Raw genomic sequence first — 27051 nt, forward strand, 5'->3', positions numbered from 1 at the left:
ACTTTGTAGAACCACCTTTCAATTACAGCTGCCAGACTTTTTGGGGATGTCTCTACCAGCTTTGCACATCTAGAGAATATCATTTTTACCCATTCTTCTTTGGAAAATAGCTCAAGCTCTGTCAGATTGGATGGAGAGCGTCTGTAAACAGCAATTTTCAAGTCTTGCCACAGATTCTCAATTGGATTTAGGTCTGGACTTTGACTGGGCCATTCTAACACATGAATATGCTTTGATCTAAACCAGTGGTTCTCAACTCCTCTCCCCGTGACTCACTAACAGGCCAGATTTTAAGTATTACCTTGGGGAGATGCAGACTAGAATACTGCAATCACTGGGCAGCAAATTATATCACCTGTGATGCATTTCAGTTATCTTGCAAACCTGGCCTGTTAGTGGGTCCTGAGGACAGGAGTTAAGAACCACTGATCTAAACAATTCCATTGTAGCTCTGGCTGTATGTTTAGGGTCCTTGTCCTGCTGGAAAGTGAACCTCTGCCCCAGTCTCATGTCTTTTGCTGACTCTAAAAGGTTTGTTTTCTAAGACTGCCCTGTATTTGGCTCCATCGATCTTCCCATCAACTCTGACCAGCTTCCCTGCCATGCTGACGAAAAGAATCCACATAACATGATGTTGCCACCACTATGTTTCCCGGTGGGGATGGTGTGTTCAGGGTGATGTGCAGTGTTAGTTTTCCGCCACACATAACGTTTTGCTTTTAGGCCAAAAGGGTCAATTTTGGTCTCATTTGACCAGAGCTCCTTCTTCCACATGTTTGCTGTGTCCCACACATGGCTTCTCACAAACTGCAAACAGCACTTCTTATGACTTTCTTTCAACAATGGCTTTCTTCTTGCCACTCTTCCATAAAGGTCAGATTTGTGGAGTGCATGACTAATTGTTGTCCTGTGGACAGATTCTCCCACCTGAGCTGTGGATCTCTGCAGCTCCTCCAGAGTTACCATGGGCCTCTTGGCTGCTTCTCTGATTAATGCTCTCCTTGCCTGGCCTGTCAGTTTAGGTGGACGGCCATGTCTTGGTAGGTTTGCAGTTGTGCCATACTCTTTCCATTTTCAGATGATGGAATGAACAGTGCTCTATGATGTTCAAAGCTTGGGATATTTTTTAATAACTTAACCCTGCTTTAAACTTCTCCACAACTTTATCCCAGACCTCTCTGGTGTGTTCCTTGGCCTTCATAATGAAGTTTGTTCACTAAGGTTCTCTAACAAACCTCTGAGGGCTTCACAGAACAGCTGTATTTATACTGAGATTAAAATTTACAAACAGGTGGACTCTATTTACTAATTAGGTGACTTCTGAAGGCAATTGGTTCCACTAGATTTTAGGGGTATCAGAGTAAAGGGGTCTGAATACAAATGCACGCCACACTTTTCAGATATTTATTTGTAAAAAATGTTGAAACCCATTTATGATTTTTTTTCCACTTCACAATTATGTGCAACTTTGTGTTGGTCTATCAGATAGAATACCAATAAAATACATTAAGTTTTTGGTTATAACATGACAAAATATGGAAAATGTCAAGGGGTGTGAATACTTTAAGGCACTCTAGAGCTTTCTTTTGGTGGTATTTAATCACCACTGGGTTTTTTATTTCTTCTAAACAAGCGAAAAAAGTCCAAACATTTTGAAAAAAAAAACAATTTTCTTAGTTTGTTATAACAATTTTTAAAACAGGTAATTTTTCTCCTTCACTGATGTATGCTGATGAGGTTGCACTGAGGCGGCACTGGTGGGCACTGATGAGGCTGCACTGATATGCGGAATTGATGGGCACTAATAGGTGGCACTGATGGGTATGGATAGGCGGCACTGATGGGCGCTGAAAGGGGGCACTGATGAGGAGGTACTGATAGGTAGCACTGATAGGTGGCACTTGTGAGCACAATTGGGGCAGCACTGATCATCAGTACACTGATGATCAGTGCCCAGATTATCAGTGTAGATAACCCCTTTCATACTTGCTTGTTACCTGCTCTCCTTTCCAAAAGAATGCTGATAACCGGTAAGTGTGTTTACAACATAGCCAGCTGTGATTTGACACAGCTGATCATGTGGTAAAGGTCCACTGTGATTGGCCCTTTACCCTGATCTGTAATCAGCAGTGTCCGAAGGACAGTGATCACAGAGCATGACGGGCACACGCCGCAAGGGGCGCGGTTGTGGGAGGACGTCAATAGATGTACTCCCAGAACTGGACAACTGCACTGTAGCCTTCATTCGGCTATAGCGTAGTCGGCATACGGTTAAACAGAACCAAGGCCAAACTGAAAAAAAGGAAGCTTAAATGTTTAAGCGGAAGAAAAGTCATATGTTTAAGGGTACACGAACACTGGGCTTAAAAAACGCTGCTTCTACAGGAATTTTTCATTTCGCCTGCAAAAGTAGCTTAGCGTTATCCTATGTGTCCATGCATGTTAGGACATTTAGAGGTATATTTTAAGCTCAACATTTAGAGGCAGAAAAAAAAACTTCTGGTTTACGTATTTAAGAGCAGTTTTCTGGCAGAAAAAAATGTTAAATGCTCCTAAACACCTGTACAGAAACGCTCTATAGCAGTGATGGCAAACCTTGGCACCCCAGATGTTTTGGAACTGCATTTCCCATGATGCTCACCTAAACTGCAGAGTGCATGAGCATCATGGGAAATGTAGTTCCAAAACATCTGGGGTGCCAAGGTTCGCCATCACTGCTCTATACTGTCTAAGTGTCCTTTTTTTTAAGCCCAGTGTGCATGCACCCTAAAAACTGACAGGTAGGGTTTTTATGTTAAAATTGTTATCCTTGTCTATCTTCAGTTAAAGCGCTGGCGATGGAGAGGAGTGCTGTCATGGTAGTGCGTGATTGCAAGGCAAGTCTGCCTTAGGGTTCATGGAAACTGGGCTTAAAAAAACACCAGTTCTTTTGGCAGAAAAAAACACTCATATTGAGTATTGTTGTACAGGTGTTAAGGAGTATTTAGCAATTTTTTTCTGCCAGAAAACTCCTCTCAAAAATGCAAACCAGAAGGGGTTTTTTTCCTGCCTCTAAACACTGAGCTTAAAATATGCCTCTAAACGTCCTAATGTGCATTGACACATAGGATAACATTAGCTGCTTCTACAGGCAAAACGCTAAACTCCTCTAGAAACAGTTATTCCTGTCACATAATGGTAGCATACACTTGGGTTGTGACTCCGCCCCTCACAACCTGATAGGCCTGAATATCTATAAATTGTAAAGGGAGGACCGACCTCAGTACTCTCCTTTTTTCCTTACCTATCCGGGACTGGATAGAAAGCTCAGCACCCCTTACTGCTCTTGCCCCTGCCAGGTTATAGCCTCTCCTGGGTGGAAGTCCTTGCCTGTACAGCCTCTAAACGAGCTAGATGGAAGGAACCCCACTTTGATGGTCTCAGGGGTATGTTGCCTGGTACTTTACAAGCCTTAAATGGGCTTAGATTATATGCGGTGGTCTCTGTTTTTATCTTTCTAACACTTGTGGGGTTTCTCTGGGATCTGTAGTCCCACACAGCCATCCCGACATCCCTAATATTGTGCCTGAGCATCTGATCGATTCTGAGCATGTGCAAGTGACTCTATCTCCTGTCACTGCAAGACACAAGGGGTTCATATCGGATTGCACTAAGTGCTAGACACTGCCCCCTAACCTCTCTTTCCCTGCTCCTCCACTAAGGTAAGACTTATGCCCCGTACACACGGCCGGACTTTGTTCGGACATTCCGACAACAAAATCCTAGGATTTTTTCCGACGGATGTTGGCTCAAACTTGTCTTGCATACACACGGTCACACAAAGTTGTCGGAAAATCCGATCGTTCTGAACGCGGTGACGTAAAACACGTACGTCGGGACTATAAACGGGGCAGTGGCCAATAGCTTTCATCTCTTTATTTATTCTGAGCATGCGTGGCACTTTGTCCGTCGGATTTGTGTACACACGATCGGAATTTCCGACAACGGATTTTGTTGTCGGAAAATTTTATCTCCTGCTCTCCAACTTTGTGTGTCGGAAAATCCGATGGAAAATGTCCGATGGAGCCCACACACAGTCGGAATTTCCGACAACACGCTCCGATCGGACATTTTCCATCGGAAAATCCGACCGTGTGTACGGGGCATTAGTCTCTACTATGGGTCTGCTTCTCTATGTATTTCTCTAACTCCTACTGCATACTCTAGGTGGAAGCCTCTGTTCACTCTTCATGGAGACCACTGCCCAAGCAGACCATCCACAGCTTAATAGGTAAGGGGACAAATTGGTATGTAGTGAAGATTGAGAAAAAAAGAGCCTTGCCACTATAGCTGCCTTATTGGACAGCCCTATCAGGTCCATAAGATTGTCAGACTTAAGACACAGAAGAAGCAGCTCAGGACACAGAGGAAGTCGCTCAGATAACTGAAGGACTCGCTCAGGGCACTGAAGAAGTCGCTCAACTCAGAGAAGCCGCTCAGGTCGCAGACGAAGTCGCTCAAAGTCAACCTCGACACCGTCACTCATACCACAGAATGTCCTCTTCCCACAGAACATCAGCCATTGCTCCTGTCCGACCACAAATGCTTGCTGGGTCTGCGGCGCCATAGCTCTTACAGTCAAATTGGCCTTGCATTCGTGCTTCGATGAAGCTACTACAGAAAAAGAGACGGATGCCAGAGACGTGACTGACCTCATTAGAGAGTTGGAAAGAGAATCAATCCAACAAATATCAACACCTGAAGCAGATAAGCCTGCTCAGACTACCTCAGCGGTTACACACCAGCACATCAAAAACTGCAGATAGCTCATCTGACAGTGAAGAATTAGAGGCCTCAACAGGATTTGACTTTACCTTAATAAAGCCGTTTGTTAAATCAGGAAAGAAGCGATCGCATGGGAGGAGCCTAAAGAAGCCCCATGGAAAACAAAAAAATATTTTCCAAACCTTAAGAAGGATCCGGAATCATTCCCATTCATTGATGAATTGGAGGAACTGATCAAAGATGAGTGGCAAAACCAGAGAAAAAAAAACAAGTCTCAACAACAGACTGACAAAACTCTACTAACTAAAAGAGCCTAACGTAAATCCGTTAGTGTCAGGTCCAGTGGTAGACGCATCACTAATGCGTTTGGCCAGGCATGAAACACTACCTCACAAGGATGCGGTGACATTCAGGGATGTATTAGACCGGAAAATCGATCTTGATTTAAAAAGAGCCTATGCGGCAGCAGGCAGGGCTTGTAGGCCAGCTATCGCTTTAGCAGCTGTAGGAAGAGCCATCTCCAGCTGGACGTCTAACGTTGAGAAACTGATTCTGGACGGAGCAGAACAGGAGAGAGTGATCACAGCTCTTCAGGAACTCAGTCTCACAGGGTTGGAGCCAGGCAGGGTTGGAGCCAGGAAGTTCACGAAGGCTTGGGCGGAGAACATAAGAGATCCCTGGACGGTGGCCACCGTTCAGTTTGGTCAAAGGTGGAAATTCAAAAACCGAGTTCCCAAGGACCAGTTTTATGCAACCAGACTTCCAGCATCAAGAGAAAAGAGAATGTTCTTAGTCAAGTACATTCAGGACTTCCTTCAGAAACGGGCGATAGTAGAAGTTCCATTGCACCAGAGAGGGAAAGGATTCTACTTTCCACTATTTCTAGTAAAGAACAAGACAGGAGACCTGTGCCCAGTATTAGACCTAAAAGAAAGTCAACAAGAAAACAATGGTGGAGTCTTTCAAGATGGTAAGTCTTCAATTAATCCTCTGCGCGATAAATCTGGAAGACTGGATGCTATCTGTCGATTTATCAGACGCATATCTTCACGTGCCCATACACGCTACGTTCCAAAGATTCCTATAATTCTCAGTAAAACATGAACACTTTCAGTTCCAGAGTCTACCCTTCGGAATTTCCACCGCCCCCGGGACTTTCACAAAGGTCCTGTTACCGTTGATAGCCCTCCTAAGAGAGAGAGGGGTCTAAGAGTCCATCACTACCTGGACGATATCCTCCTCCTATCAGAGAGTCGGGAATCTCTCATCTTCCATCGGGAAACACGGATTGCCACACTACAAAGTTTTGGATGGTTGATAAATTTGGAAAAAAGCAACCTTCAACCTACGCAGAAGATGATCTTCCTGGGAGCAGTGCTAGACACTCGATTAAACAGAGTCAATTTCGCCAAGAGAAGACAGCTCTCCCAATCCAGAAAATGAAAAGATTACTGGCAGCAGTATTGATTCCAGCCAGAGCATGCCTCAGTGTTCTAGGCTCAATGTCAGCAACCATACCAATGTTTCAATGGGCCCAGTGGCACACAAGGACATTTCAGAATTCATTTCTGAGGCAGTGGAATGGAGTGTCGATGTCTCAACCAATCTTTATTTCCAATCAAGTCAAACAGTCCATATGGTGGTGGACCCATATACACAATTTCAAGAGGTTCAGGAACATAGTTCCCCCTCCACAAGAAGTGGTCACTTCCGACGCCAGTATGGAGGGATGGGGAGCCCACTTTCGGGACCAGGCAGTTCAGGGTCTCGAGAGGCAAGGAGTGTTAGGTTACTACGTATGGACAACAAAGTGGCAGTAACTAACATCAAAAGACAGGGGGGTACCAGGAGTCGTTCTCTTATGGAAGAAGTTCGCTCCATCCTCGAATGGACACAAATGAACATGACGGATCTGAAGGCGGTGTACGTCCCCACAACACAGAATCATCTAGCCGATAACCTAAGCAGAAACTTCCTATCAAACAATGAGTGGTCCCTGAGTTGTCAGGCCTTCTCTCTCATAACCAAAAACAGGGGTATTCCGGACATAGACCTGGCAACAGCAACAGAGAATACAAAATGCCAGAGATACCTTTCGAGGGCTGCTTACCCATCGGCGGAAGAGATAGATTGCCTGAAACATCTATGGAACTTCCAGCTAGGCTACATTTTCCCTCCAACTCCTGTGATTGCGAGGTTCCTGTTCTTACTCAAGAGATCAACATCAACAGTGATAGCTGTGATTCCCTTCTGGCCAAGGAGGCCATGGATCACAATGCCCATGCAGATGAATACAGAGAATCCTCTGCCCCTTCCAGTAACACCAGATTTACTCTTCCAGGACTAATTTCTTCACCCGTTGCCAGAGAAACTACATCTGACGGCATGGAGGCTGAAAGGTCTAGGTTCCTAGATCAGGGTTGTTCCCAGAGAGTGGTAGAAACTCTACACCAAGCTAGAAAGGCCATTACCAACAACACCTACAAGAGAATCTGGAAAAAATTCATCTCATTCTCACAACAATGTTGGAACATATCATGACTAGAGGTGGCACAAATCCTCGAATTCTTCCAGTCTGGTCTGGAAAAAGGCCTAGGCTCAAATACCTTAAAAGTTCAGGTCTCAGCACTATCGGCCATGACAGGAGTAAAGTGGGCCCAAGACCCACTCATCGTGCAGTTTTAAAAAGCCTGTCTAAAAATAAGACCTTTCAGAAAACCTACTTTTCCGGCATGGGATCTATCAATTGTATTGGACGCACTGTGTCACAAACCTTTCTTACCTACTGGAGACATCTTATGGGATTTAACGCCTCACTGCCATAACCTCAGTAAAGACGGCTTCAGAAATGCAAGCGCTACTTACGAAGGAACATTATTTAATCTTCTATCCAGAGTGGTCCTAAGGCCTTCGGACCGATTCATCCCAAAAGTCGCCTCTTTGTTTCATTTTAACCAAGAAATAAGTCTCCCAGCACTTCTTATAGTTCAAGGTGATCCGCATCCACTGGATGTTAAAGGTAATATCTTGGCATACCTTGTGGAAACTAGCACCTTTAGGAAGACAGATAAGCTTCTAGTCATTCCTCATGGCTTCAAAAGGGGACAGACGGCCTCCTCTCGGACCATCGCTTCGTGGTTGGTGAAGATCATCAAAAAAAAACTATTCACTTCAGCAGAAATACCTGGGAGCCTAAAAGCTCACTCCACTAGGGCAGTGGCAACTTCATGGGCAGCAAACTGCAGAGTGTCCGCGGAGAAAATATGCAAAGCTGCAACTTGGTCTTCCAAAAACACCTTTATGACCCACTATAAAGTAGATTCTGCATAGTAGTCGACTGTGGCTTTCGGGAGGTCCATCATTCAAGCCAATGCCTCAATTGCTTGTTAAATAAACGTAATTTCTTCTTGAACCCACCCATTTGGCGAGTTATTTCCCAAATGTATACTGCCATGATGCGACAGGAAAACGGAAAATTGAATACTCACCTTTCCGTAATTTTCCTTTCCTGTTGCATCCTCATGGCAGCACACAGATGCCCACCCTTCTAAGGTGATAGATACAGAGATTACTGAGGTGGGTCCTCTCTTTACAATTTATAGCTATTCAGTCCTATCGGGTTGTGAGGGGCGGAGTCACAACCCAAATGTATGTTGCCATGAAGATGCGACAGGAAAGGAAAATCACAGAAAGGTGAGTATACAATTTTCCGTTTTTTAAGCCCAGTGTGCATGGACCTTAAATGTGCTAATATGCTGTGCAAACTGGCACATAATGGTAAACAGCTCTGGGGGCCCAAAATGTTTATTTTGTTGTTGTGGGTTTAGGTGTGTTATTAGCCAGGTCACCAGCTGAAAACAGAGGGAAAAAAGCCTAAAAAAAGAAAACTAATGTAGCCACCACATCTAATTATTGGTAAGCTTCAATAGTTAACGTTGGTTTTGAGTTTAATTTGGCGGTCTGCCGATGTAAACAAGGCAGACTGTCATTCTATGAGAAGGGAAGGTAGTGATTCAGTGTTTCTGCTAAGGAGGGACACGAATCTCTGCCGTCCCACAGTACAAGCACATCCCCCACAGTTAGCAAGCACTTCCTAGGAACACATTTAACCCTTTGATCGCTCCTGATGTTAACCCCCTTCCCTGTCAGTGTTATTAGTACAGTGACAGTGAATAATTTTTAGCACTGATCACTGTATTAGTGTCACTGGTCCCCAAAAAGTGTCAAAAGTGTCAGTTAGGTGTCCGATTTGTCCGCCACAAAATTGCAGTCCCGTTATAAGTTACTGATCGCCACCATAACTAGTAAAAATAAAAAAGAATTTAAAATATCCCATAGTTTGTACACGCTATAGCTTTTGCGCAAACCAATCAATATACGCTTATTGGGATTTTTTACCACAAATATGTAGTAGAATACATATTGGCCTAAATTGATGAAGAAATTAGATTTTTTAAATTTTTTTATTGGGTATATTTTACAGCAGAAAGTTAAAAATATTGGATTTTTTTTTCAAAATTGTTGGTCTTTTTTTTGTTCATAGCGCAAAAAATAAAAACCACAGAGGTGATCGAACACCACCAAAAGAAAGTTTTATTTGTGGGGAAAAAACACAAAAAATTTTATTTGGGTACAGCGTCGCACGACCACGCAATTGTTAGTTAAAGTAACGCAGTGCCGCATCGCAAAAAATGGCCTGGTCATGAAGGGAGGAGGGTAAACCTTCCTGGAGCTGATGTGGTTAATAATTAGGGCTTGATCACACCATGTCTATTGAAATAACAAGGTTAACCCAAAAAGTTATAAAAGTGTATTTAAAAAAAAACAAACACCTGAACTGCTGCAACCACCCAAATGAGCTCCTACATCCCATCCAGCTCCTAGAAATTAATAAATAATGTCTCTCTATCACAAAAAAACAAAAAAACAAACTCCTCTTATTAATGCATACTTGTAATACCATAAAGGAGTGCTATAAACAGTTGTAATTCAAATGAAGGAGGTGTGTTTTGAATTACAATTGCGTATGACACAATTTTATGCTATTAAAATTACGCATTAGTAGGGGGTGTGTGTTTTTTTGTGATAGAGAGCAGCGCAACGCCATTAATTATTTACCATGTCTGTTGCGCTGTGTGGATCTAAATCAGCCGCCATTAAATGGCGGCCCGTAGTCCGGGCACAGCCCGCGGATGCTTCTGCCCGGACTGCCAGGCCGCCATTGGTTTGCCGGGACCGCGGGTTTCCCAGCAACCAATGACATTACGTGTGTGCGCCCTGCCTCCTCCTCCTCACCGCGGCTATCGCTCTTACTCCAGACCAGGCGTGACGTCACGCACGTGCCCCGCCCCCTGCTGCTCACAACTTGCGTCTCCTGGCTCTCATTCAATATATATCTCGCAGCTTCCGCCACCCTGCAGCTTACTGAATGTGCTCTCTCCTGCCCTCAAGGTATGTGGGGTATAATCTGTTAAGGTGGACACTGATGGGCAGAATGTGTTAAAGGAGAAGTCAAGCCTGGGCTGGTTTGGCTGGGCTTCTCCTATGGGTCACAGGTGTGCAATTAGTTTTGCACTCCTGTAACCCGTTTTCAGCAGAGAGCAGTCTGAAGTCCGCTCTCTGCTGATGTCTCCAGGATCGGTCCAGGCACCTCGTCATCCTGGGTTTAGTAACACTTTAGCCAGTCAGTCTCTTTCTCCCTTTAGATCTCTATAGTGTTGGCTGGAAGCAGCTGCTGCAGGAAGTGAAAAACATGCTGGTACCATACTGGAGGGACCTGCTTTTGGATTTCCAACCTATCAGCAAAACAGGTAGCCTTTGCCACTGGCTAACGTGAGCGAGTTGCTGGGAGAAAGAAGGATAAGTGTTAAATCAGCACGCATTCTTTATATAGACATATACATACAGTAGCTATAAAATGATCCACACAGAGATTAAACCTGAATTCTTTTAAATAAATTCAAAACTACTCTTGCAATCAGGCCTCCTTTGATGAATGCTCGTTTTGGTCTAGGGTACTTTTAAATGCAGTTTTACCTACCCTATTCTTCATTCTTACATGCTTCCTCCTCTCTGTGCACTCTGACATCATCACATACAATGCATGATTAGAAGTCCTGCAATGTAAGAGAGGACACTAAGGGCCCTACCCACAACCTGAAACATTGGAGGATAAAGCACTGGCTGCCAGGGGAGCAAGAGGTAAGGTAAGTAAAACTGTATTTTATTGGTGCCCTAGATTAAAATGGGCATGTAACCCTTGCAGTGCAAGAGTAGTTTTGAAATTTACCTGGAGATTAGCTTTAGGCCCTTTTCAGACTGGCACCTCCGCTAAGCGAAATCCACTTGCTCAGCGGGGGATCCCACTGCTGATCCCCGATGAGCAGGCGAATGAGAGGTCCATGTCCGCTCTGCTATGTAGGCGGACACAGTCCAGCTCTCCTCTTGTGGCAATCGGATGGAAAAAGACAGGCGATCCGATCCGCCGGACGGATGAGGAATAGGGCCACCATGCATCTGTTTTTGGCAGACAGGATCGAATCAGATGGCGGTGGGTGTCAGTGGACATGTGTCCGCTGACATCCGCCACTCCATAGAAGAGACTGGAAGTTCCGATCAGGTCCATCTAAAAAACTGACAGGCGGACCTGATCGGACAGCCCATGTGAAAGTGGCTTCAATGATATTGTTATCTGCACCCTTATAACCTTTTTACCATTCAAATCAAATTTTCCAGCTGGCAGCATAGGATGTCCAGCCAGATTCATTTGCAGTAATTACTTTGCAGGACGAAAATAGTCTGTCTCTATTTCTAAAGAACAGTTCATGTTAAACTGTATCTAATGCTACAATTTTCTTTTGTTTTGCATATAGCAGTGAAAATCCAGAAACCTGTCAAATTTTGTATTGCTGCCCATGACTCCATTAGGGAGATTTACACTCTCTATTGTCCTGGTGACCGTTTTCACCGGGACAGGAAAGTACAATACTTTTGAGTTGTCACCAGTTAAGGAATAAAGTGGGAATCTTCCAGTGGGAACATCTGTTTCGGTAGAAACTGCCTATGAGTTTTCCTTCACATAAAAAAGATTTGCTCAAACCTCCCACAGTGGTTATATTACAAGAAGTGAAAGGAATTTTCCCCTGTGAGAGGTTTTAACCTGCTCAGCGCTATCCAAAAGAAAACATTTTGAATTTAGATATATTTTAAGAAGTGGCAAGTCTCCTAACAGCCGAAATCTAGGACATGACAATTTGAAGCCCTCAACCCTCTGCTGCTGTGACAACATGAAAACCATAATTTTTTTTTAGTTCTTGCAACTTTTATCTTATACCTATGAAAAGGTTCAAGAGTTTAAGGCTCGACCCTGCCAAGCAGCATATCTGTGTTACCTGTTCAATTTCCTGACGGGCTTCTGGGAATTGTGGGCTCAGTTTCATGCAATGCTGGAAATTAATGAGAGCCTCTTCTTTCTTTTCCATGTTGAGCAAAGCCACTCCTCTTCTGTAGAAACCCTGCACATAAGATCAAATGAGAAATACAGTTCATTCAGACCAGTCTTTCTCCACCTTTTCAACACAGAGGAACCCTTGAAATAACTTTCTTGTCTCTGAGAATCTCTGCTAAAAATGACTAGATCTACAACTCATGATACATTAGTGTCATGGTCAGTGGGAAGAATGTTCCTTACACGTGTGATTATTGGAAACAATTACCCCCTTACCGATAGCTAAAAAGATCAATGGTGTCAGAGGGAACTTATATGAGAAGCAGAAACTGTTTATGGATCAAGGAACCCCTGGCAACCTCTGGAGGAACCCTAGAGTTCCATGAAACCCTGATTTCAACTATAAACAGAACTAAATACTTTAAAGTGGTTCTAAAGTCAGAAGGTTTTTTTATCTTTTTATTAATATTATATTATTATTATATTTTTCTATTTATTCTATGCATACTGCAATTTACGCAAAAATGTGGCCTCTCGGTGCATGGTCCTTCGCTGCATATTTTCATGGGGCCAGCGCCAAGGGGGTTAAAGGGGTTGTAAAGGCAGAAGGTTTTTTTATCTTAATGCATCAAGATAAAAATCCTTCTGTGTGCAGCAGCCTCCCTAATACTTACCTGAGACCCATTACGATCCAGCAATGTTGCACGAGAGTCTCGACTGTACGAGACTCTCCCTCCGCTATTGGCTCCCACTGCTGTCAAAGTCAATGAGCCAATAAGGAGAAAGAGGGGGCGGGGCCGAGCCACAGCTCCATGTCTGAATGGACACACAGAACAGTGGCTCAGCTTGGGTGCCCCCATAGCAAGCTGCTTGCTGTGGGGGCACTCGGCGGGGGGGTACAGGAGCGCCATTGGGGGACCCAAAAAGAGGAAGATGCGGGCTGCTCTGTGCAAAACAACTGCACAGAGCAGGTAAGTATGACATGTTTGTTATTAATAAACTTAAAACAATGAGACTTTAGTATCACTTTAAGTTTAAGATGAGTAGACTGTACAAGGACTGTGTAAGACTGAGGCTGTAGTGCTAGTGCTCAGGCTTAGGCCTCTTTCACATGGACGATCCGTATGTCCGTTTTTCATCCTTCCGTTTTCGGATGAAAAACGGACATACATTCATCCCTATGGAGCGTCGGATGTCAGCGGTGACATGTCCGCTGACATCCGACCCCGCTCCGATCCGAAAAGTGTAACGGAGGAAAAACCTACTTTTCCATCCGTTTTCGGATCGGATCGGGTGACACTACGGTCCGTCGTCATCCGATCCCCCCATAGGGGAGAGCGGCGCTCTGACAGGTCCGTCGCTGCACAAAGTGCAGCGATGCACCTGTCATCTTCCTGCTCAGCGGGGATCGGCGGAGCGATCCCCGCTGAGCCAGCGGATGTTCACGGGGCGGATCATCACTGATCCGCCCCGTGAGAAAGAGGCCTTAGGCAACCCAGTACTAGATTTTTGGCTACAGATAAATCTGGAAAACAAGTGGGCCCATATACAGTAGATGCCCAGTGGCGTCAATAGGGTTGGTGTCACCTACATAGTTACATAGTTACATAGTAGGTGAGGTTGAAAAAAGACACAAGTCCATCAAGTCCAACCTATGTGTGTTATTATGTGTCAGTATTTCATTACATATCCCTGTATGTTGCGGTCATTCAGGTGATTATCTAATAGTTTCTTGAAGCTATCAATGCTCCCCGCTGAGACCACCGCCTGTGGAAGGGAATTCCACATCCTTGCCACTCTTACAGTAAAGAACCCTCTACGTAGTTTAAGGTTAAAACTCTTTTCTTCTAATTGTAATGAGTGGCCACGAGTCTTATTAAACTCTCTTTACTGGTGCGGTAAACCATGGTGTCACCCCCCACACACCCCCACCCTTGGCTCTCTCCTGCCACAGTGCCCTGCGGGCGTTGAGCAAACTAGTTTTGGGTCCATAGTAAGCGGTCATGGTACACACCCCAAATCGGCCCCAGTAAATGATGCAATCAGATATCACTTCATACTTGATCCAGGGCCATCTTTAATATTGATGGAACCCTGGCAAACATTTTCTTGGGCATACTACAGGAGACGGTCAGAGTCTGCAGGCATGGTACAAGAGGCAGTCAGAGACTGCAGGCATCATACAGGAGACAGTCAGAGACTGCAGGTATCATACAGGAGATAGTCAGAGACTGCAGGCATCACACAGCATACAGTCATACACCATACAGGAGACGGTCAGAGACTACAGGCACCATACAGGAGACGGTCAGAGACTGTAGGCATCATACAGCAGAAGGTCAGAGACTGCAGGCATCATACAGGAGCTGGTCAGAGACTGCAGGCATGGTACAAGAGGCAGTCAGAGACTGCAGGCATCATACAGGAGATGGTCAGAGACTGCAGGCATCATACAGGAGACATTCAGAGACTGCAGGCATCAATCAGGAGACGGTCAGAGACTGCAGGCGTCATACAGGAGATGGTCAGAGACTGCAGGCATCAATCAGGAGATGGTCAGACTGCAGGCATCATACAAGAGATGGTCAGAGACTGCAGGCATCATACAAGAGACAGTCAGAGACTGCAGACATGGTACAAGTACTGTGGCTGGCGTGGTAAAGTTGAAGTCAGTGTACATAGCTCTGGGGGAGTCTGTTCTCCCTCCTTCTAGAATACACCTGTGTGATCTTTGCCCCCTCCCCCCTTTGTGTGCAGCTATTGCTGGAGCTCTGCTCACTTACATTAGCATTGTCCCGGTCTGGATTGCACTCAGGTCTCCTCACCGCCCATCCAGCTCACCAGCACTGTCCTGGTCCAGATAGAAAGTCTCCTCAGACTCCCAGCCCTTCCGATGACAGTGGGAAGTAGGTGGAGGCCGAGCAGCTCAGGAGGAGGAAGTTACATCTTCTACCTCTGAATGACGGGGCCTCCATGCACCTGACTGGTTGCTAGACGAGCCCAGCAACCAATCATTTTGACAGACAGGACTCGGATGCGCTGGTAGTTCTGCCACTGGTGCAGGTTTTTACCCCAAGTTAAACACAACCCTGGGTGTCACCCCTCTGGCGGGTGTCACCCAGGTGTGGCCCGCACTCCCCTACTGACGCCACTGTAGGTGCCCCATCCTAATTGCACACCAAAAACTAATACATATAAAAAATAGGATTTTGAAAGCACCAAAAGTAACAATAACCACCTATATATTAAAATCCAATAACCCAATGCATTTCAATCAATTATTTGATCTTCTTCAGGGATAAATCATGCTATACAGTACTGTATAGAAAAATGGTAATAAGAAAATTAGATATTCACATGAGAAAAAACATTGTACATAAAATATTAATATACAAACTGTGCATTGCTTACATGAAATGGAAATGTGAATATGCAAAAAAATCTCTAGTTGGCTTGATCCTAAAACTTCTTTAAAGGGGTTTAAAGGCTTGTTTTTTTTCACCTTAATGCATCCTATACATTAAGGTGAAAAAACACCTAGCAGTCACCAGCCCCCAGTTTTACTTCAACGAAAATATAAATAACACTGCGCTAACCCAACACAGAAAAGCGGCTGCATAAAATATGACCAATACTGTAAACAGAAATGGGAGTGGAATGCAGCGCTAATAATGATAGCAAATGGTGAAACACACATCAGTAATGGTGGCCATTACAAATATACACGTGACAGGAACACGAAAAGCCTAGTACAGACTGATGAGTGTTGGGTAAAAAGTAGTAATGTCTCAATGTGTAGCAGTATATCAAATACAAAAAGCCCCAAACATAGGCTGAATATGAATGTTGGACTGGTGTAGGAATCTTCTCCTATTTATCCTGGATTATACGGTCATGGAATATGAAATAGATGGAATACGCTTACCAACCGGAATGGATTCGGATGCCGGAGACACCGAATCAAACAGGCTCTGAGATCCTTGATGGACGGTGGTAGGTCCTGGAAACCCCGTATCTCAAGGGGGATCTATCTTCTATGGTCCACGTCACGACTGTCGATACAAAGGCCCAAGGGAAGAATTCTCCGCCACAAGAAACTCTCCAGAGCATGGATGGTTCCCAAAAAGATAGATAAAACGCCAACAGTGCAGATCAAACGACGTATTTTATTGGATATAACCAATAATCAACAAACGATAAAAAAAGCGTGATCACATATAAAACATTAAAATCAAGTGTAGGGAAGAGTAAGGCTCGTCCGACGCGTTTCGTCAACATGGACTTCAACAGGGGCATCAAACTCATCTTCTACACTGTACAAATTTATATAAAACTACACCAATCATATGGCCAATCAAACATCAATAATGGGATCATGTGATAAATTGACTCCTGATAGGCCAAAGAGGAATCAGCTGACTGCCTTGGACTATCCAATGAGACCACCCACCAATAAGGGAGGAACATATCCCTTAGCCAATAGAAAATTAGTAAAAATAATAACAATAAAGATGATAGGGAAAGGACCCAAACTATCATGATTTCAGCAGTGTTATGATCATCTATGCCCACTCAGAGAGTTCCAGGATACATCAAGACATTTGTCATAATGCATGAACATAATGCCAGGATCTGGAATGTAGGTGTAGATATCCCAGAAAGTGTTATTTTAAGTTGTTAGTGAGAGCTCCACCGAGGATCACATGACTGCATCTGATTCTGACGCGGCACGGCGGCTAATAGTGTTGTATGCTGCACGATCCCTCTTATTGGATCAGCGCAGTAAACAGGAAGAATCCAACGAGACACTGGTCATGTGACATGTCTGCTGACATAGTCACATGATCCTGGAGGGCAAATAGCATCTCGATCGCTGGAATCCTCAGAGACATGTGACAATGAAGGAAGTCACATGTTCTCTAGTGGCCTATCAAATGGTCTGATGTCTCCGGCTCCTCCGGACTGTAAGCAGGGAAGGTAATTTCATCCCCCACAGCCCGGAAGAGATGGATAGAGTAGCGGGGACAACCGGAAGAACGGAAGAGAGAAAAATCTCTACCTCTCGCGGTGTCGTTCTCCTGAGAACTATGTTAACCCCTTCCCGCCGACCGTACGCAGATATGCGTACTCGGCTTTCCGGGGTTATACCGGGATGAAGCCCGCAGCTGCAGGCATCATCCCGGTACCGTTGTTTACAGCGGGCGATTGGCTACCCGAGTATAACAATCGATGCGGCTAAAAGCCGCTCGGTTGTTATACCGGAGGAGCGGGAGGGGACATCCCCCTTCCCGCCGCCTCCCGCCGCTGTTACCGTGCCTCCCGTGCGATCGGGAGGCCCGGTGTCTGATCCTGTGCCTTAGGCGGCTGGGGGTGGGCTGGAACGAAGCTGTGGGCGGCTTCGTTCCAGCCTTCTCGTTGTAAACGCGGAAGCGACATCATGACGTCACTTCCCGTTTACTCGGCTGCCAATGGCGCCGAATTTAAAAAAGTACACAGTATTCAGAATCACCGTTTTCGGCGATCTGAATACTTTGAAGTGTAAAGGAGGGATCCCTCCATAAAGAGTACCTGTCACCACCTATTACTGTCACAAGGGATGTTTACACGAGTGCGTGCAATTATAAAGGGTGACATGTTTGGTATCTGTTTACTCGGCGTAACATCATCTTTCACATTATACAAAAAAATTGGGGTAACTTTACTGTTTGGATTTTTTAAAATTCATGAAAGTGTCCCTTTTCCAAAAATTTGCGTTTAAAACACCTGCACAAATACCGTGTGATAAAAAATATTGCAACAATCGCCATTTTATTCTCTAGATTCTCTGCTAAAAAAATATATATAATGTTTGGGAACTCTAAGTAATTTTCTAGCAAAAAATACGGATTTTAACTTGTAAACACCAAATTTCAAAATGACTGGAAATATACTTAACAGTAGGGATGGGAAGTGTGTGTACCTTCACTGACATGAACAGATATATATACATGTATATATGTAGCCTAATGCAAATTTCTATATCAAATGGTATGTTTAATATAGAGTATGCAACACTATAAAACGTGTATAAGATTCATCTGAACAGTGGATGTGAATGTGTAGTGTATATGGCTCAAATGAACCACGCAGGGGAAATAACATCATCCCAATGCACTTACCCCATGAAGCACTTCACTACGTGTGCCACAGAATATATAGTGTATCTTTTAACTTGTCCCTGCAAAAAACTGTACGTAGGTCTACTAAAAGAACTTTTTCAGTTTGAGTAGGAGAACATCTTACCAACATACAAGCAGGCAAGACTAATCACACGGTGCCAAGACACTACCTTACACACCACAATCAGGATCCTACTGGAACCCAAACGTATTGGATATTTGAGTTACGCACCTATTCGCCCCATGGGTTAAACGTAGAATGGGCATAGGCGTGCCCACGGGGTGTGCCGGGTGTGCCCAGGCACACCCTAATCATCCCTGTGCTCTCATTGCCTAGTTGTGACTGCTGTGAGTAGTTGTGGCTACTGCTCATGTCACGGTTGTCACCACTGGCCTGGGTTGGTCCTGGCAAGAAAAAACATTTTGTTTGCTGCACTGCAGGGACTAGGTAGTCGCCGGGACCTCGGCTGCGGCGAAGCGATCCAGCCGCATTTGCCGATGGGTCTTCTATAGTTCCGGCAGCGCAGGTCCCGCAGGCGGCGGAGTGATATACATCTGCACTCCGCCCCCCCCTCCGGCCTCCTCTCTTTCCCTTCCCTTAGAAGAAGCAGCGGACTCAGCGGAGCCTGGAATCGGATAGCGGCATGTGGGTGGCTCAGTGAGGTGAGCAGTGGCAGTGAGACAGCACTGAGCACTGCAGGAAAGGGCAGCCACACGATGGACCAAAAATAGAAAAGGCAGCTCGATATGAACCCTGTCCCTACCAGCAAAAAAGTAAGTGTGCATTTTTATTTTATATATATATATATATATATATATATATATATATATATATATATATATATATTCACACACACTTACTTTTTTGCTGACAAGCCAGGCAGGGTTCATATTGATCTGAATTGTATATGTAATGTGTGTATATATATATATATATATATATATATATATATATATATACATACATACGTGTGTGTGTAATATATATATATATATATATATATATATATATATATATATATATATATATATATATATATATATATATACAATTCAAATCAATATGAACCCTGCCTGGCTTGTCAGCAAAAAAGTAAGTGTGTGTATATATATATATATATATATATATAAAATATGTGAGAAAAGTTGCGCCACTAGTGACACAAAAAAATTACTACAAAATAGCAGCTAGCATCAACAATATGACAAATTGTTTATAGAATAAATAATAAAAAATGCAGCGCTAAGGGAATACAAACACCCCCACGGATCACCTTAGGGGTGAGTATTCAACTGGTGGATAATAAGTGATGAGAAATATTACAAATGTACAAAAATGCATTAAAAGTGTCAAGTGCATAAATGATGATGGGTGAACTCGTGTACATGACACAGGCAAGTACCTATTGTACATAAAGTCATATGACACAGCCCTGAGTATTCATTCCCTCTGTTGTTTTTGATGCACATCCCAGATTGCCGTGTGTGGAAGTAGTTTCCCATATTATATATCTTTCATCACCAGAAAGAATATTATGCACTGCCTCTTCCAACAGACTATATATCTCTACATAGAGGAGTTTGGGGATTTGTTTTCTTGTTTATCACAGGCCTATTATCATCTGGATCAGCCTGTGTGTGTGTATATATATATATATATATATATATATATATATATATATATACACAGACGCACGTGTGTTTGAGCTTTGGTTTGAGGTGCACACCCTAATGCAATAGGCTGCGCACGCCTATGAGAATGGGATATTAATTCCTTTATTAATCAAGCCTGATTGTTCCATACACTGTAAGCTATTTATATCTGTCCCCAACACAAATTACACGGCACTTTCTCACCTAGCTCCCTTCCCTCACCCATAGTGGTTATTCACGTTCAAGTCTTATTCACTTACACTTACTATTCATATTGAATATTTACTATTATCCTTTTATGATATGGGTCCATATATTTATTTATTCTATTTTTGGATGGATACATTTCCCATTATCATCATTTTTAGTCATGATCCCTCGGGGGAGTGACACTGCGAGAAGTGAAGATTTCAGTTTTTTCCTGCACTCATGGGGGTTTCTGCTGTCACACTCATTATTATTATGGTTTCTATGCAATGGGGATGATGTTATTTCCCTTGTGTGGTTCATTTGAGCCATATACACTACACATTCACATCCACTGTTTAGATGAATCTTATACACGTTTTATAGTGTTGCATACTCTATATTAAACACACCATTTGATATAGAAATTTGCATTAGGCTATACTGTTCTTTATTCGATACATGTATATATATCTATTCATGTCAGTGAAGGTACACACACTTCCCATCCCTACTGTTAAGTATATTTCCAGTCATCCATATTTAACATAGTTCTCAGGAGAACGACACCGCGAGAGGTAGAGATTTTTCTCTCTTTCGTTCTTCCGGTTGTCCCCGCTACTCTATCCATCTCTTCCGGGCTGTGGGGGATGAAATTACCTTCCCTGCTTACAGTCCGGAGGAGCCGGAGACATCAGACCGTTTGATAGGCCACTAGAGAACATGTGACTTCCTTCATTGTCACATGTTTCTGAGGATTCCAGCGATCGAGATGCTATTTGCCCTCCAGGATCATGTGACTATGTCAGGAGACATGTAACATGACCAGTGTCTCGTTGGATTCTTCCTGTTTACTGCGCTGATCCAATAAGAGGGATCGTGCAGCATACAACACTATTAGCCGCCGTGCCGCGTCAGAATCAGATGCGGTCATGTGATCCTCGGTGGAGCTCTCACTAACAACTTAAAATAACACTTTCTGGGATATCTACACCTACATTCCAGATCCTGGCATTATGTTCATGCATTATGACAAATGTATTGATGTATCCTGGAACTCTCTGAGTGGGCATAGATGATCATAACACTGCTGAAATCATGATAGTTTGGGTCCTTTCCCTATCATCTTTATTGATATTATTTTTACTAATTCTCTATTGGCTAAGGGATATGTTCCTCGCTCATTGGTGGGTGGTCTCATTGGATAGTCCAAGGCAGTCAGCTGATTCCTCTTTGGCCTATCAGGAGTCAATTTATCACATGATCCCATTATTGATGTTTGATTGGCCATATGATTGGTATAGTTTTTATATAAATTTGTACATTGTAGGAGATGAGTTTGATGCCCCTGTTGAAGTCCATGTGGACGAAACGCGTCGGACGAGCATTACTATTCCCTACACTTGATTTTAATGTTTTATATGTGATCACGCTTTTTTTATCATTTGTTGATTATTGGTTATATCCAATAAAATACGTCGTTTGATCTGCACTATTGGCGTTTTATCTATCTTTTTGGGAACCATCCATGTTCTGGAGAGTTTCTTGTGGCGGAGATTTCTTCCCTTGGGCCTTTGTATCGACAGTCGTGACGTGGACCATAGAAGATAGATCCCCCTTGAGATCCGGGGTTTCCAGGACCTACCACCATCCATCAAGGATCTCAGAGCCTGTTTGATTCGGTGTCACCGGCATCCGAATCCACTCCGGTTGGTAAGCGTATTCCATCTATTTCATATTCCATGACCGTATAATCCAGGATATATAGGAGAAGATTCCTACACCAGTCTAACATTCATATTCAGCCTATGTTTTGTGTTTGATATACTGCTATATTAGCGCTGCATTCCACTCCCACCCCAGTTTTACTTACCCGAGCCCCGAATTTCCGTTGGCACGTCCCCGCCGTCCCTCTCTCCACAGGTTCCCGGCTCTTGATTGGAAAGATTGATAGCAGCGCAGCCATTGGCTCCCGCTGCTGTCAATCAAATCCAATGACGAGGGCACCGGGGGGCGCAGCCGAGTCATACATTCGGCTGCTATAGACATTAGATATTATGCTATCTAATGCGGGGAGGAGCCGTGAGACCCACCGAGGGACCCCAGAAGACGGTGTTTGGGGCCACTCTGTGCAAAACTAGCTGCACAGTGGAGGTAAGTATGATATGGTTGTTATTTTAAAAAAATAGAAAACTATCCTTTAGTATCACTTTAACCACTAGCCTACAGGGCACCTCTTCCTGCCCAAGCCATTGTTCAGCTTTCAGCGCTGTCGCACCTTGAATGACAATTGCGCGGTCATGCTACACTGTACCCAAACAATTTTTTTATCATTTTCTTCACACAAATAGAGCTTTCTTTTGGTGATATTTAATCACTGCTGGGTTTTTGTTTTTTTTTTTTTAAAAAGACCAAAAATTTTTTTAAAAAAACTGATGTGTTGATGTGCGCTGATGAGGCAGCACCGATGGGCACTGATAGGCTGAACTGGTGGGCAATGATAAGTTGGCACTTATGGGCACTGATGAGGCGGCACTTATGGCCATTGATTAGGTGGCACTGATGAGGAGGCACTAATATGCCGCATTTATGGGCACTGACAGGTGGCACTGATGAGCACTGATAGACGGCACTGAAGGGCACTGTTAGGTGGCACTGATGGGCACTGATAGGCGGCAGGGATAGGCGGTACTGATGGGTATTGATGGGTGGCACTGATGGGCGACACTGATGGGCACTGATCAATAGCAGTGATGGGCATTGATAAGCAGCACTGATAGGCGGCACTGATAGCCAGCACTGACTGGCATCGCTAATGGGCACTGATTGGTGGCACTTGTGGGCAGTGGTGGACACTGATTGCTGCCACTGATGGGCACTGATTGCTGGCACTGGTGGGCAATGGTGGGCACTGATTGGTGACACTGTTGGCACTATTTTGTAATCAGGGCACTGATGATCAGTGCCCTGATTACATGTGTAGATGTCCCCCTGGGTGGAGATGCTGCTGATCGTCTCTTCTCGCCACACACTCTGTCAGTGTGAGGCGAGGAGCGCTGATTACCGGAATCTCCGTGTTTACATGTGACTGGCTGTGACTGGACACAGCCGATCACATGGTTAAAGAGCCACGGATGCGGCTCTTTACAGAGATCGGGGTTGCGCCGTGTCCTAGCAACGTGGCATCCCAGAACGAGAGCCGCACCGCCCCGCCGTCATTTGACAGTGAGCGGGCAGCAACTAGCTAAAGTGATTGTAAAGTCTCGTTTTTTTTCCTATAAAAATAACAAACATGCCATACTTACCTGCTCTGTTGCAGCGGATTTGCACAGAGCAGCCTGGATCCTCCTCTTCCTGGGTCCGTCTTAGCTGTAATCCTGGCCCCTCCCTCCTGTTCAGTGCCCCCACAGCAAGCAGCTTGCTATGGGGGCACCCGAGCTGAGTCACACCTCCCTACGTCCATTCAGACACGGTGCCCCGACCCGTCCACGCCCCCCCTCCCCTGATTGGCTAGCTTACTTTGACAGCAGCGGGAGCGCCGCTGCTGTGTCTCAGCCAATCAGGAAGGAGAATCTTGGACATCGCTGGACAGAGAGGGGCCTCAGGTAAGTGTTAGGGGGGCTACGGCGCACAGAAGGCTTTTTATCTTAATGCATACAATGCATTAAGATAAAAAACCTTCTGCCTTTACAACCCCTTTAACCCCTTGGTGCCGGCCCCATGCGAATATGCAGCCATGGAAGACATTTTTGTGTAAATTGCGGTCAATACAGCTGTGCCTAGAGCACACTGCCGGCACAGTTACCGGAGCCTAACTGAAAGCTCCCGAGCGCTGCTTGCGATCAGGCGTTTTTCGGATCACTTGACCGCCCCGCCTTCCAGCAATGTAAACCTCCTAAAGGGCCAGGAGACGCAAAGAGGTTAACAATCGATAGCACCCATATTCCTATATGATTATAATCTACAGATAAAGACCATGCAGTGCAAATTTCAGACGATTTCCGATGAATCGGCTAAAATTTGCTTAGTGGATGAGTCTGTCGACCCCCGTTCAAACCGTTGAATGTTTTTCAAGAGATACACCCTCTTCCTTAGAGCTAACTTGCTTGCTAGGCTGCTTTAACCACTTCCACTCTCACACTTATACACCCCCCTATAGATTAAAGCAATTTTTTAATTTCTGCTATGGACCTGTTTATTTGGCAATAACTTTGGTTAAAGTTTATGTTATCCTAAAAAAAAAAGGAAAAAAATGGATCCTGTTCCCTTAAAGCATGTTATGCAGCACAGTGCTTGTGCTGTGTAATTTGGCCCCCTGTACCACGTGAAATTGGTTCTGCACCCCTCCCTGTAAACTGACCACGGTTTATCATGGCTGCTGAGCCCTAACACCGTGGTCAGTTTGCGTGCCTCCCCCATCTGCAGCTCTCCTCTGTCCACCTCTCCCCATCATCTCTTTCAAACTCTCCCTTCCCTGCCTGTCAGTTGTGTTATTGCCCACCCCTCTCCTCCTGCTGCAAAAATGATTGCCATCCTGCTAAAATCCCTTGTGTTATATTACAGTATGTGCCCCAATGTATGTTATTTATTTTTAAAAATGCAGCTTTATACCTAATTTCAGAGTGCCCCTCGGCGCTCACATGACCACCCGGCGCTCTCCTCCCCTCCTCCCGGCTGACGTCAGCCGGGTATTCTCAGCTCAGCCCACTGTATCTGTGTCAGAGAGGATCTCGGTTCAGGACACTTGCTGGGCACTCTGGAGTGCGCCACGTTGCGCTGGCGCGCGCCTGGGCGTGCCGGCGCGCGCCTGGGCGTGCCGGCGCGGTCACGGTGTTTGGCGCCGGTTGCCCTATTTAGGTTGCTGGGATGCTGTGCTCGGTGCTGTCCGATTATCAGCTTCCTGTTCCCGTACTTCCTGTTTCCTGTGTACTGTTTGATCTCTCTGTGACCCGGCTTGTTTACTGGACTCTGCTCTGCTATCCGCCTGCATCTGACCCCTGGCCTGCCTCCGACTTTGAACCTGCCTGACCCCTCTGTACCATGCCGACCGCCTGCTGCCAAACCTGCTTGTGACCTGGACTTTGTATCTGCCTGCTCCTTTTGTACCTTGCTGACTGCCTGTTGCCAACCTTGCTTGTGTTTGGATCTGCCTGCTCCTGCTCTGCACCTGTAGCTGACCTACAGCCTACCTATCATCTCCTGCCAGCTTGCATCAGGACTTTGGGCCTCATCCCTGCTAACCACCCGCCAGGCTCTCATACCATTCTGTGCTCCCGTGCCTTCTGTGTGCTCTATCAGGGGCCGGGAACCAGATACGTACGGGAGGCCATCCTCTGCTATATCGGGTTCGTCAGTCTGATACGGGTAAGTCTGACAGTATCGGACAGCCATGTCCGAGCCCGAGCAGGGGACCTCTCCCATGGAGGAGCTCTGCAGACACCTGGCGGGTCTCACGCAGGCTGTGAAGAGTCTTCAAGAAGGTTATACCAGACTGGAGGAACGAGTTCAGGTACTATCCTCACCTGCTAACCCGCAAGGTGCTTCTGCTACCGGCTCTCACCTGCACCCTCAGTGGTTATGCTACCTCCCGAACCCAGGGTCCCTACACCCGAAAGGTTTACCGGAGAGCGCAACAAGTATCGAGCATTTCGTAACGCTTGCGAACTGTACTTCGCCTTGCAACCACGCACCTTCTCCTTGGAAGCAACCAGTGTGGGTTTTGTCATCTCTCTTCTATCTGGAGAACCACAGGCCTGGGCCCACCGTCTCCTGGAGCAAAAGTCAGTCTGCTTGGATAATCTGGATACCTTCTTTAGTGCCATGTCTCAATTGTATGAGGACCCTCAGTTAAAAGCCATGGCTGAATCCGCCTTACACGCCCTACAACAGGGGCGCAGGCCTGCAGAAGACTATGTTCTGGAATTTAGGCGTTGGAGTTCAGACACTGAATGGAATGATGCGGCCCTGCGATACCAATTTCGCTTAGGATGATCCGATTCGCTCAAAGACGAGCTGGCACGGGTAGGCATACCCCAAACTCTTGAAGACCTTATTAACCTGTCGGTGCAGATTGATCGGCGCTTGAGAGAGCGTCGTTCCGAGAGGTCAGTCAACCAGTTCCGCCCCACTTGGGTCCTCCCCAAGGTCCCTAGTGCTACCAGCTCTGTAGGCCAAAGCCTTCAGGTACCGGCTGCCTCAGCCCTTGACACTTCTGAACCGATGCAACTGGGGCTTCTCCGCCCATCCCTCACTCCCGAAGAACGACAACGTCGACGGGTCAACAACTTATGCATGTACTGCGGGGAATCAGGTCACTACGTGAGATCTTGCCCAAATAAGACACGTAAGTCTCTTTCAGCTACTTCTAAAATCGCACCTGCCTTGCCTAACCTTGCTAACCATCTGGCTCTCTCCATTACCCTCCAGCTTCCAGGACAGGATCTGCTTACCCCGGTCATCATTGACTCAGGAGCGTGCAGTTGCTTCATTGATCTCACCTTTGCGACTCAACACCGTATCCCTCTCCGGACAAAATCGCAGGGACTTGCTGTCTATCTCGCGGATGGTTCCACCCTCAGCTCTGGTCCGGTCACCTTGGAAACCATCCCACTGCTAGCCACCATGAACACCTGTCATCAGGAATTTCTCCGGCTGGACGCCTTTCTTCACCACTCTTCCCTATTATTCTAGGAATGCCTTGGTTGCAGGCGCATAACCCCAGTATCGATTGGGTTTCTGGGGAAGTCAAGTTCTCTTCCAGTTACTGCCAAAAGCACTGTTTGCACGGAAGTCCTGCAAAACCCAGTCAACTCTTGTGTCTGAACACCGACACGGAATCGCAGC

General features: G+C 45.3%; 1 protein-coding gene across 3 annotated transcripts in view; it reads right to left on the reverse strand.

Annotated features, from left to right (window-relative positions):
• The window catches only part of LOC141132572 (LON peptidase N-terminal domain and RING finger protein 1-like), a 124912-nt gene that overhangs the window by 57135 nt on the left and 40726 nt on the right, over positions 1 to 27051 (reverse strand). For all 3 annotated transcript variants that reach the window (XM_073621144.1, XM_073621142.1, XM_073621143.1), the window contains exon 3: positions 12156 to 12278. In XM_073621144.1, the coding sequence (XP_073477245.1) occupies positions 12156 to 12278 (123 nt within the window). The remainder of the gene's footprint in view (positions 1 to 12155; positions 12279 to 27051) is intronic.

Source organism: Aquarana catesbeiana, linkage group LG03, assembly GCF_042186555.1.
Source record: "Aquarana catesbeiana isolate 2022-GZ linkage group LG03, ASM4218655v1, whole genome shotgun sequence".
NCBI lineage: Eukaryota > Metazoa > Chordata > Amphibia > Anura > Ranidae > Aquarana > Aquarana catesbeiana.